At 34.7% G+C, this 14,302-nt stretch overlaps 1 protein-coding gene across 1 annotated transcript in view; it reads left to right on the top strand.

The window, feature by feature from the left end:
* The window catches only part of LOC150098795 (glutaminase liver isoform, mitochondrial-like), a 270,677-nt gene that overhangs the window by 245,170 nt on the left and 11,205 nt on the right, over nucleotides 1-14,302 (top strand). Inside the window, exon 14 of the mRNA XM_090405753.1 lies at nucleotides 9,790-9,930. Within this exon, the coding sequence (XP_090261879.1) occupies nucleotides 9,790-9,930 (141 nt within the window). The remainder of the gene's footprint in view (nucleotides 1-9,789; nucleotides 9,931-14,302) is intronic.

Here is a 14,302-nt window from a genome sequence, read left to right as displayed (position 1 = left end):
AAAATGCTTCGATTACTTGAAGATAGTTCAATATATTCAATTCTTCAGGAAGATCCTACAAGAGAATTACAAAACCGTACAAACAACTTGTTAAAGACTGCGAATGAACTTCCTCATAATATTCGCCTCTCATTACGCTCTCTACATCCTCTTATCCCACGCATCTATGGAGTTCCAAAAAAAATTCATAAAGAAAACATCCCTCTTCACCCAATTGTGGAAGGAATTGATTCACCTACATATAAACTTTCAAAATATTTAGCAAAGTACCTCAAGTGTTTCTCCAATAAATCTTCATCTTTCATCAAAAACACCACAGATTTTGTTTCTCATATTAAAGATATTCCCATCGATGATAATGATATTCTAGCTAGTTTTGACATTATATCTTTATTTACTAACGTTCCTACGGACGAGGTACTTACATTACTACAGGACAAATTATCCAAAAAAATGTTCACTTTATTAAAGCATGGCATTCATTCTGGTTACTTCAGATATAAGGACTCCATTTACCAACAAAAACAAGGCCTGGCAATGGGCAACCCTTTGTCCCCAGTGCTAGCTAACATCTTCCTTGAAGACTTTGAAAAGAAAGCCATATCTTCCTTCTCATTTAAACCAAAAGTTTGGAAAAGATATGTTGATGATATATTCATTATTTGGACTCACGGGCACACAGCTCTCACAGATTTTCTTCGTCATCTAAACATCCAACATCCTAATATAAAATTTACTGCTGATATAGAAAATAATAACTCTTTACCTTTTTTGGATGTTATGCTTACACGATGCTCTGAAAGATTAAAAATCTCTATGTACAGAAACCCTATGCATACCAATAGATATCTGCATAATCTTTCTCATCATTTTCCACCACAAAAACTTGGAATTATATCTACCTTAGGACACAGAGCACGTTCTCTCTTAAATGAACAAGATGAACTACAAAAAGAAATGAATCACCTCACTCTTATTTTTAAACAAAATGGATACTCTGAAAAAACAATTAAGAAATTTCTTGAACCCTCCTAAGCAGTGCACAACAGAGACTATTAATTTTAAAGGTAGCATCTCCATTCCATACATTAGCACAGTCTCTAAGAAAATAGCTAAAGTCCTTAAAAAATATAATATCAGGACCTTCTTCACCACACTTCCAAAAATCCGCTCTCTAATCAGCCATCCAAAACCTACTCATCACAACCTTAAGTACCCTGGAGTATATAAATTGTGGTGTGATTGCAATATCCCATACTTTGGTCAAACTAACAAATCTATTGAACAACGCATAGAAGAACATAAGACAGACATCTCATACAAAAGATCTCATGCAACTGCGTTATCCAGTCATGTTCTTTTTTCAAATAATCCTAATGATGACCAACAAAGCCACTCTGTATGCTGGAATAGATCAGAAAATATTTTTCGCTGTGAAGATGAGTTTGAAAGGAAAATCATAGAATCAAGGGAAATCCTACTGAACCCGGTCCACTTAAATAATAATTTAAGTTATAACATCCCAGATAGCCATGCTGCAGTTATTCAATATTGGCGTTCACGTGAACTTGCACGCACTATTGCAACAAACAATGGCACGCCAGTTGGAACAACTTGAAAAATACAACGTTTTTATGTATCGATTATGTGAGGCAATTTGTACCTGTAATTTACAGTTTGTTTAAATAATTCAATGTTTATTAGTATTCCTTTCCTTTATAAATACCTGAAGAAGGCTGCTATATGCCGAAACTAGTAGTATTTATCATTAAAATCTTTATATGTTATCTCGGTCTTGGAGTCATTAAATCTATTTTTTTCAAATATATGTGTGTTATTATTCATGTGTTGGAAGTTTTCTACTTATACTACAAATTAAAGATGCCAAGAAATATATTCTTGTTTTAATCCTTTATCCAAGTGTAAGAAAACAAAGTGTGTACCTGAAGTAATTTCAGGACTGGGCAACTCGTATATAGAAGCTAATGACTTCACATCACTTGCCTTAGTATCCCATAAGGCAAAGCACATATCCTTATAGACATGTATAATGCTATGCATTATGGGTAGGGTCACTACCCAGGCCAGTTTCGACCTTTATTGAGGTCTCATCAATGGGACCTAGAGATTCTGGCTCCCACATGTATAATGCTGTGCATTATGTGAAGTAACCCTTCCCATAATGCATAGCATTATATATGTCTGTAAGGATATGTGCTTTGCATTATGGGATACTAAGGCAAGTGTGTGAAGTCATTAGCTTCCACATATGAGTTTCCCAGTCCTGAAATTACTTCAGGCACAAACTTTGTTTGCTTGCACTTGGATAAAGGATTAAACCAAGAATGTAATTTCTTGGTATCTCTCATTGATAGTATAACCAAGTGGAAAAACTTTCATCATCTATTTCTAATCTAGAGTATTTTAGTAATAAGGTGTGATACCTTTTGGCAACTCGTATATGGAAATATGACTTCTGCATTACTTCGACCTTGGTATCACGTCTGGGTAGTGACCCTTCCCATAATTCATAGCATTATACATGCCTGTAAGGATATGTGCTTTGCATTATGGGATACTAAGGCAAGTGATGTGAAGTCATTAGCTTCTATATATGAGTTGCCCAGTCCTGAAATTACTTCAAGTGCAAACTTTGTTTGTTTACATTTGTATAAAGGATTAAACCAAGAATATAATTTCTTGGCATCTTTAATTTATATTATTCTTGTGTGTTAAATGGAAGAGAAAAATAAACTATAATAATTAATATATTTAATTAGGTTAAATATATTAATATATATTAATATTTAATTTCTTTCCTTATGCAATGAACATTATTTTAAACCACCACCACTAGTATGAATTGAAGAATTTTATTATTATTATAGAGCTTTTCATGTTGATTTGAAATTATTTGTTTAGTAGCAGATTTTTGGTTGCAGAATGCAGGTTTCATATCTATAAGATAATGTCTTAACAGTCATCCACTAACATTCAAGAATTCCATTTTTTGGTGACTCTTTTCTATATTTGCAGTACCTTTGTGAGATCCCCCATCATCTTCAAAGGTATGTTGCATCCCATGTTTTTGTAAGAGATTTCAACTAAAATGGTCAATTGTCAAAAAAAAAAAAAAAATTGACAGCTGACATAAATGCCTCCATTGTAGTCTTCTTATTTCTGTATACAACTGCATAACTGTCATTCAGCAGTGTCTGATTAGTTGTCCTGCAAAAAATTCCTCCTTTAATCTTTTCATCATTAATGAAATATGAGACTTAGTTTTTGAGAGACTGGTGGTATTCACTATTCTTGTGCATGACCTTGACAAAATGTATATGTCTGATATAATTACTTTGAAAGCTGTTAAATGAAATATCAGCAACAAAACAGTAGTAGAAAATATTCAAGAGGGAATGCAATCAGGAGTGCATATCTATACACTAGGTATTAAAAAACCATCAAACCTGAAATGTGGAAAGGTAGCTGAAATAGATTGATCCGAAATGCTCAAAAGGTATAAAACATTTTATGCTGTGTTGCACTTTATAATTCAGAAGGCCTGAGTAGAACGTAAAAAAAAAAAAAAAAAAAAAAAAAAAATGGGTGGGGAATAAAACTGAATATGACAGAGAAATATATATATATATATATATATATATATATATCAGTTGTAAGTTAGCAGTTAGAATTGAAGGAGTTATAGTAGGATGGATGGATGTTAAATTAGGTGTGAGACAAGTGTTCACATTATCTGTACTGTTTTTCATCATCTGTATGGGTTGCATTATGAAGAAGAGTAGTCAGCCGTATATCAAAATTAGAGATCTTCAACTGAGCTCTTTGCTTTATGCAGATGACATTATATTTTTAGTCTGTGGATACATTATCCCCAAGCAATAAGGTTAGTCTGGCCTTTGCTGCTTTATACCCTGGTGCATTTTTTCTTCTTTCGAGATGTAAGTTCTTTCAGGCATTTTTTTCCCAGAACAATCCACTTTCATTTGTGTTAAATATTTGTTCTGGCAAATAACCTCCTCCTCAATAATTTTCTTCAACATTTCAGGAAATTCAGTTGCTACAGCTACATTGGCACTGGCTGGTAAAATATGAGTAAAAAATCATTTTATTTTCTCATATTTTAGGAATGAGCTATGTTAAAGTACAATTTAAAAGGTAAAAAGTGATTATACTATTATCTTTTTGCTTTATATGTTACACATCAAAAAATATTCTGTAATATCTTCTTCATCTACCATTGTTCTAACAGAAAATATCCAGTCAGGTGGATCAGATCTTGCCATTTCTTTCTATTTTTTCAAATTCTTCCTTTGTGAGACTATTCCAGTTCAGCTCACTTATTTCCAGATCTTCTCTTATCTGGTCCATCCACCTTTTTGGTCTTCCTCTTGCCTCTTTTCCTCAAATTTCATTTCATAAGAGGGGTGCTTAAGGGCCAAAACTATATAACTGAGAGGACACCTCCACATAGCCTGTAAAGGAATACGGAGAACCGACCAGGGCTTCTGACCTAATTTTAATCCTCACCTTCTCGTGGTGCACTCTGTTAGGTATCTACCTGAATACTGAACAAACATGGATGGGCTGGCAATTTGGGATTTAGCCAACCAAATTGTATTCTTATTGGCTTAAACCAAAATTTCAAATAATTGTACAACATGACAGAATTTCATGTTGGCTGGGCTGTTTTCGCCAGGGAACCAGGGCAAACAGCAAAAAGTCAGTTACTCCAACAAATCCTAAAACCCACCCTAACTCAACATCACCAGTGTTCAAGATCAGTACTATGGCAAAGAAATGGAGCTAGCTGAGGAATTGGATGAGTACCAGATCGACATAATAGGAGTGACTGAAACAAAAAAAAGGGCAAAAAACTGGTGAGATCTTTCTGAGCAATAAATATAAAATGCTATATTAAGGCAATGACAATCAAGGAAAAGAAGGAATAGCCATAGTATTGAACACTAAAACAAGGCTAATCTTCTTGAATGGAAGGCAGTCTCAAGTAGAGTGATGTGGGCAAATATGAGAATGGGGAACTGGACAATGAGACTTATTTGTGTCTATGGTCCCACAGAAGGTTCTACTAAGGTAGAAGTGGAGGAATTTTTTGGGGCTTTAGAGAAAGCAACTGACACAATGAAAAAGGAAAAGTTGGTTCTTGTTGGTGAGCTAGCAGAGTAGGAAATGATTGTCAGACATACAAAAATGTTTTGGGAAAATTTGGAGAAAAGAGCAAAGCTAATAATAATGGCAAATACCTGTTGGATTTCTGCTCAGGACATTAACTGGTTATTACTAACACCATGTTCCAATATAAAAATGTGCACAAATTCACATGAAGAGAAGAGGCAAGGAATAAGAAAAGTCTCATTGACTATGTTATTGTTGATAGTGATATTTCTCCCTGGTGCAGGACACCAGAGTGTACAGAGGATTTGAAATCGAAAGTAATCACCATTTAGTCTTGAGCAGTATAAAATTGAATTTCATATTGAAAAGAAGAACATGTAAGAAAGTCCTGAAGAAAACATTGATTGATTCAGCCAGAGAGGAATCTGGTGAGGTTGTCTGTAAGGATAGAAAAATCAGAACTCCATGGTGCACACAGGAAGTTAAAGAGACAGTGAAAGAAAAGAAGAAAGCATATCAAAAGTTCTTGGCAAATAAGTTAGCTTCTGCTCTTAGAGAATACAGAGACAAATGTAAGAAAGCTAAACAGTGCGTAAAACTAGCTAACCAAAAGTCATCTGAGGACTTTGGCAAGAACATAGAAAATAAATATCAAGAAGGTGGTAAGATATTCTGGAGGTTGTTCAAGAAGCTCAGAAATGGAGGAAAGAGTGCTGTAAAAAAATAAGACAGCATTCAAGCCAATTTTAACTTGTGGATCTGAGAGCTGGGTCACAAATAAAACACTTGACCAAAGACTGCAGACATGAGAGTCCTGATAAAGATTAGGGGGTATGAACAGTTACATGAAAATGGAAACAAAAGATCCTTGAAGTATGGAGTAATTACTTTGAAAAATTGCTAAATGAAACAAGCAGTGATGACAGCACAGTGGTAAGAAACACTAACCAGGCAGTCAGGAATACATATCCATATTTGAAGTAGAAAAAGCCATCAAAAGCCTGAAATGTGGAAAGGCAGCAGGAGTAGATGATATTCGACCAGAAATGCTGAAGTATGAAGGTATAAAAGTTTTACAGTGGCTGCACTGCATAGTTCAGAGGAACGAATTCCCGATGATTGGAGTAGATCTCTCATAGTACCCATGTATAAAAAGGAAAATAAAACTGAATGTGAGAATTACAGAGGTATTTCTCTACTGAGTGTTCCTTGTAAGATATATGTAAGTATACTTGAGAAATAGTTGAGAAGAATTGTGGAAGAGAAGCTTGTTAAAGAACAAGCTGGATTCAAATAGAGGCTGTCAGGATCAGATTTTCACTTTATGACAGATCATAAAGTTGAGAAATCATGGGAATATAACAAAGATCTTTATTTAATTTTTGTAGATCTGGAAAAGGCATATGACAAGGTGCCAAGAGAGGAGCTATTCGAAACACTACAGTTATATGGTGTCAACGGGACATTATATCAAGCAATACCTAGTCTTTATTTGAGTTGTAAGTCAGCAGTTAGAATTGAAGGAAGTACAGGAAGATGGTTTAATGTTAAATCTGGTGTCAGACAAGGATGTACATTATCCCCTCTGTTATTCATTATCTATATGGATCACATTATGAAGGGGAGCAGTATTAAACCTGATATCAAAAGTGGAAATGTTAATGTCAGCTCTTTGCTTTATGCAAATGATGATATACTTCTAGATAAATTTGCTACAAGTCTGCAAGATTCCCTGACTAAACTGAATAACTGTTGTAATAGATATGGTATTGAAGGTCAGCATTAAAAAGACAAAGACAACGAAAATAGGCAGAAACATTGAAAATATCAACTGCATTGTGAATGGAGAATGTATAGAACAAGTAAAACAGTTCAGCTTCTTAGGCACTATTTTTAGTGAAGATAGTAAATTAAATATGGAAGTAGACAACAGAATCAACAAAATCAACTGGTATGGTAGGAAGTCATTTAATAAATTTATATGGAATAAGAGAGAAATTAGCCAAAACACTAAATTAGCTGTATACAAGATAGTATTCAAGCCAATTTTAACTTGTGGATTTGAGATCTAGGTCAGAAGTAAAACACTTGACAAAAGACTAGAGACTGCAAATATGAGAGTCCTGAAAAAGATTAGGGACAAGAATGGATGCCATCAATGGTAATATCATATTAAAAACGAGGATATTAGATAAGAACTTGACATTGTCAGCATCCAGGAATGCTTTAGCAGAGCTAATCTCAGGTGTTATGGTCACTTAAACAGAATGGGTGAGGAAAGATTAGCAAAGCAAGTAGTGTTCTCTGCCAGGTTGACAGAAAATCACCCAGAGGAAGACCTAGATATAGGTGGATTGATACAGTAAAAAGTGCCTTAGAAGATAGATATATAAGATCTGACAATGTTGGAGTCTTGACAAGTAACAGACTGATTTGGAGGAAAATTGTAGATTGGAAGTTAGTATATGATGTAATTTTTCATGTAGTACTATCATATCCTGTACACCCCTTGAGAGTATATATCAGGAATTTGATGAAGGTGGTGATGATATTCTTTGTGGTATTCTTTCTAAATTCATTCTCATTATACTGTAAAACCACTTCAAGCAAGAGTTCACAAGCTTTTTTTAGCACTTTCTATCCTATATCATTCCTAATATCCACATTTGTTATTCTATCTTTCTTGATGTTTGTCAACATTTTCCTTAAAACTTTCATTCCATTGCTTGTATTCTACTTATAGTAGTGAACAAATTAATCTGAACACTCACATTTTAAAGAAAAATGTTTCACAAAAAAAAATTACAAAAATTAAACTCCAGCTTTACCTAATAATTTATTTGCTACTCTGTTCTTAATATGTTCATTAATTCACTTCAGCATGGACTCTACCAATTTAGAACACATTTTTCTTATTTCACATCTCCAAGCTATACTTTTATAATGGGTTGTATTAAATTATTCTTTGTATCACAATTTAATTTTCCAAATTTCTTTTTTTATCATGGCCCAAAAATTTTCTGTTGGGTTAATGTCAGGAGAGTTACCTGGCCACTGAAGCAATTGAGTGTTGTGATTTTTGAGGAACTCTTCCACTTTGTTGAAGTGTGATATGGAGTGAGATCCTGTTGGAAGACGAGTTCTTTTTCTTTCTGGATCTGTGGGACCACTCCTTTCTCCAATATTTTTATGTATTGGTCACTTTTCATCATACCATCAAAAAGGCACAAGTGATCCTGGACCGTCTTGTGTAAAACAATCCCAGAATATCTTTTTAGCTGGTTGTATAGGAGTTGAAGGTGAGCAGGAGAAGTCTTCTCAGCCACTGATATGCAAACATAGGATACTCACTCTCCTCGGATAAAGAAATAGCCCTCATCTGAGAATATGAACTTTTTTTCACTTCTCAACGGTCCAAATCTTTGTACACTTTTTGCCTACTTTGGCATCTTTTTCTGCATAGCTTTGTCAAGTTGTTTGTTTCTTGGTCTGTGGGCAGTCCTCCCTGCTTCCAACAATCTTTGACAGCAGACTGTCATGTCAGAAACATTAATCGCACTAACTGCCAAATCTCTATTTAAGTCCATAGCAGACAATCTTGGATTTATTCTTCCTAACTAGTCAGTGATCTTGAGTAAGTATAGTTTTCCTTTTTCACTCACGTTTTTCTTTTCTGTAAGGAATAAAGATACATGTCTTCCTAAACCTCTTTAAAATTGCATATCCAAACCAACACCACACTCATTGGCAATCTGTCTTTGAGTCATGGATGTGTACCAAGAAAGAATATTTTTGAACACTTTTTTGGAGATTTTTCCATTTTATAGCTACACAAAATGAATAAACCACTACAAATGTCAGCTTGTTTACACTATTAAAAATGCACAACACTCTTAATAAACTTCTTAGAGACAGTTAACACATGCAGCACTCAAACAAAATAGTGAACCAAAATCAAAATTATTGTGAACCGAAACAAAAACCAAACTATGAACTTGATGAAAATTTGGCTTGTTCTGATTAATTTTTTTTCTACTGTATATCTCTTTTTGTTAGTTTCCGTGTCTCTGCTGCTTAAGTCAAAATGGTCAAAAAAAAGTAACTTCTGTTAATCAAAAACTTGCACTTCACTGGGACCTGAGAAGAGTATGCTACTTACACTGTTAAAAAAAAAAACGGTTTAGCCAAGTGAAATCTCCTCATCATCTCCTAGTCTAAACTTCCATCACGAGAAAGTATACTTCCCAGATATTTGAAGTTTTCAGTACTCTTCAAAACTTCCCCTTTGAGTCTAACATTATTTTTTTCTGTATGATTTAAAACCATGCTCCCACTCTTCCTGCTATTACTATGTATTTATTAATAGTTCTGTTTATCATTGTTCCATTTGTCCAGTTTCATTTGTAGCTCTTCTTCTGAATGTGCCCAAATCACTGCATTATTTGCAAACACAGCTAAAATAAATTAAAAATGCAAAAAAAAAAATAAATTATATATATAATCAATATAATTATAAAGGTTATATAAAAATGTAACCTTTTGTAGGTGGCAGAAACATAAATTAAATTAAATTAAAAACAGAGCTCAGATTCTCCTTTAATATTAGTATATATCTAATTTTGTTCTTTCAAATAGGAATTATTTGTCTGGAATGGACATGGGATTGAGTGACTATGATGGACGTACTGCTCTACATTTAGCAGCTGCTGAAGGACATCTAGAATGTGTTGAATTTCTCCTTAAAGTGTGTGGAGTGGATCACAGACCACAGGATAGGTAAGATCTCAACAGTTATATAGACCTCAACATCAGTATTTGATGTTTTAAGGATACTTGTGACAAAGACTGAATAATATAAGCACGTAAACACAAGAAAGATATTTAATTAACCAAATATTTCGGTCTGGAAATAGCAGACCATCTTCAGTGGCACTACAAGAACAGTTTTAAAAAAATAATACAAGGTGGAATACTAATAATAGATCATTTAAAAATAGAACGAGCCACGTGATGTTATAAAACTAAGTATTAAAGGGAATATTTTTAAGCAGAGACATGATTGAAATAAACATATTAATTAATAATATTAAATAACATAAATTAATATGTTAATGAGTTATCCTGATTAGACTTTCCCAGATTTTTGATATAGATATACAGTCATTCCGATTCAGGTTAGAACGATGGAGTAAGGCCTCTATGCTTTCTTTGAATAAACGTTCAAATTTATAACGGGATCTGTGTAAGAGGAGAGTTTTTGACCAAAGGATGTTGTGGTTAGTTTCAATCCCGTGCTGAGCCAATCCAGATTTTTCAGGTTTGTTGTGATGAACGGAGGATTGATGTTCTTGGATTCTTTTTTCAAGAGAACGTCCAGTTTGTCCAAAATAGGAGAGATCACAGTTGCAGGGAATTAGATAAACTCCAGGAAGAGACATAGTTGAGCATTTTTATTATTATTATTATTATTATTATTATTATTATTTTGACACCTCCAGGGAGTCCAAAGACTCATCGAGGGAGAGTGTGCCGACAGCATCGAACGATTGGCCCCCTTCCAACTACTAACCGCGCTCAAACTTACTTAACTGAGCCATTAGTAGCAGAGGCTCTACCAATCGACCAAGGAGAAGGAAAATGGGAAGATAATTTATTAATAGGTGAATACGCAACCGTTAACTCATATTTCTTCAGAATTCTTGCGATAGGTTCTGAAATCCCAGAGATGTATGGAATTGGAACTCGACGTATTGAATCTTTGTTGTTTTGTGGTGGATTATAAGAATCGAGAAGATATAGAGTACTGTTTTCGGAAAAGCCATTGAGTTTCATTTATTGTTGGATAGCAGAAAGTTCTTTCTGTAGAAAATTAGAAGTAGAACAATTAGTTTTGGCTCTTCTGATTACACATTTTATGATTCCTGTTTTTTGACAAGGATGATGGGCTGATTCTTTAAGAATATAACGACCTGTGAACGAAAGTCCTCTTCTCATCTATTTTCCCTCAACCATCCTTTTGGGTAAGATATATAGATGACATCTTTACTGTATGGCTGCACAACAAAAGACTCCTTACCTTCTTTTTTAAACAGTATCAGTTCCTTACATCATCGTATAAAGTTTACTATGGAAATGGAAGAAAACAACCAGTTATCTTTTTTAGACGTTCTCCTCATCAGCCCATCATCTTTGTCAAAAAACAGGAATCATAAAATGTCTAATCAGAAGAGCCAAAACTAAATATCATCCACTGAAGATGGTCTGCTATTTCCAGACTGAAATATTTGGTTAATTAAATATCTTTCTTGTGTTTACGTGCTTATATCATTCAACATCAGTATGTTCCTTAAAAATATAACTACTCACAAATAAAAGTCTCCATTTATTCATGGATAAGGGATAAATGCTCTTATCTCAAGGAAGACTTCCATGAAGACAAAAGACTCATTGTGGGAGGTCTTAACCACACACACACACACACACCACAGCTTATCATACCATGCCTTAAATACATTCACCATCTCTCTCTCTCTCTCTCTCTCTCTCTCACACACTCTCATTCACTCACTCTTAACCTACTCCTCATCCTCTTTCTCATGTTCTGTATCTTCCCATTCTATGAAAACTCTCATCCACATTAATCTGATAATAACTTTACCAACTTATGTCTCAATCATATCCTTCCCCTTCCTCCTCCTGTCCAAAGGACTGTAATTTTCATTTCCTCGGTGCGTCTTCATATTTATCATTTCTAGGACCATAAAATGACCTTAGTCAATTGTCTCAAGACCTGTTCCAATATGTCTGTATCTTTTGGAAACCAGATGACCAAATCTGTGTACAATAATCCATATGCCCCTTGATCCAAACCTTAATGGGACTATAAACATCCTTATTTCTGCATATCATCTTCTACAATATTGCAATAAGCCACTGTGCTTATTGCAATTTTGTAATTTAGGTCCTTATCCACCATTGCCTCCAGATCCCTCATTTTCTCACCCTAATATAAGATATTCCAATCAATTGTATACTCTGTATCCCATCTTTGCTTCCTGAATTTTAAAACCTTACACTTTGCAACATTGAACTGCCGCTCACTTGCTAATTCACCCAGTCTGTTCAAGTTCTTTTGCAAAGATACATTTGCTCTATTCCTAGTTCTTCCCAACTTTGCATCATCTGCAACAACTACATATCATTATTCATGCCTTTCCCAGTATCATTAACATGCAAATTGAACGGTAGCAGCCCAAAATAGACCCTTGGGACACATCACTTGTGACTTTTCTCTTCTAGAACATTGTATCTCCATACACAACTTGCAACCCATATCAGACAGCCATTCTCCAGTCATATGTACTAATCTACTATCCAACTCCATTGATTGAAATTTAATTTACAGCTTGTCATTTGACAATCTATCAGGGGCCTTTACAAAATCTAAATATACCTTTTGCCATATAAATGGTATAAATAATATACCATATAAATATAAATATGCATTTGCCTTCATGTTATAATAAGTATATTTGATCTTCCTTTAAAAAATCCATGCTGTCCATTAAAGAGAATGCTACTAACTTCAGACATGCTTATTATTATCCCCTCTCATGAAGTGGAACAATTTTGCCCTCCAGATTTTATGATATAGCTAGCCACCACTTAAGTGATCACTTCATATTGGCCCAGTGTAAAACTCATGTTAAGAAACAGTTGTTGACTTCCTGGAATATGCACTCAAACGTGGTGATATATCATGAAGTTCTACATCCTTATTAGCATCAAATTTCTTCAATTCCTCATATACCTCCTGCTCACTCACCGTCATATTGCCTTCTCCTCCCTTCCTATTGTACTAGTTCTGAATGATGTCACGTTCATGAAGATGAAATAACTATGAATTGTGTATTGAATATCTCAACTATATCCTCTGCAGTGGTTATCAACCTACCATTTTCAATAATATCATTCCATAATCATTCTTTTCTTCTACCGGCCATGTATTGAAAAGAGATTCTTTCACTAAGTTCTCCCCTCCCCCCTCATTAGCTATCTGTTTCTCATACTGTACATTTGCTACTCTTACCAAGTGAATCACTTTCCTGGCCTGCCCCTTTTACTCCTCATGCAAATGATTATCACTCTTCTTATGCTGCCTCCATAGTGCCATCTTCTTCCATTGCATGCCTCATTCATCCATTTTACACTTACCTTATTTAACCTCTGACCTCTGGAATACATTCAGACATTCTCTGCTAGATAGTTTCTGAGTGGAGCCCAAGCAACATTGCTTGGGCCCTGGGGAGGATATTCCTCATTCCATGATATAGCTGCAATTTGTCTTCTAAGTTTGTCATAATCACCAGTTTTATAGTTCCATATATATATATATATATATACATATATACACTAAAATAAAGAGCCAAAAGGCTTCACTTTGGCAATGCAAAATTGAAAAAATCAAGTGGATATTAAATCCAGCATTATTTCAATGCTGAATATAGAAACTATAAAAGTTTCGTATGAATGACCAGAGAGCTTACGGGAATACACTTGCCAGTATTTACGAGTTGCCCTAGCTGGACCTTATAGGAGACATGCACGCTATGACAGCGTCCATATGTTCATCTCCTATTGGTCCATTTTGATAAGGTTTCATTGGCCTGACAGCTGTTTCAAACTGATTGGTTTTCATCAGAGAGTAGGCAGAAACCTTAAGAGAGCAAAAACTCTCAGTACTAAGGAACTTGAAACATCAGAGAGGTGTATTTTTCGTAAGCGAACTCTCGGTTGGTGTGCAAATCATAAATACCAGTGAGTGTATTTCAAGTTCCTTAGTACTGAGAAATATTGCTCTCTTAAGGATTCTGCCTGGTCTCTGATGAAAACCAACCAGTTTGAAACAGCTGTCAGGCCAGTGAAACATTTATCAAAATGGACCAATAGGGGGCGAATATATGGACGCTGTCATAGCGTGCATGTTTCCTATAAGGTTCAGCTAGGGCAACTCATAAATACCGGCGAGTGTACTCCTGTGAGCTCTCTGGTCAAATTTGATATGAAACTTTTATAGTTTCTATATTCGGCATTTGAAATAATACTGGATTTAATATCCACTTGATTTTTATAATTTTTCATTGCCAAA

This window comes from Typopeltis vanoorti, chromosome 15 (assembly GCF_054136105.1).
Source record: "Typopeltis vanoorti isolate ZY-2024b chromosome 15, IOZ_Tvanoo_1.0, whole genome shotgun sequence".
In the NCBI taxonomy this organism is placed as follows: domain Eukaryota; kingdom Metazoa; phylum Arthropoda; class Arachnida; order Uropygi; family Thelyphonidae; genus Typopeltis; species Typopeltis vanoorti.
Note: the sequence above shows the minus strand (reverse complement) of the source record. Positions and strands in the feature narration are given on the sequence as shown.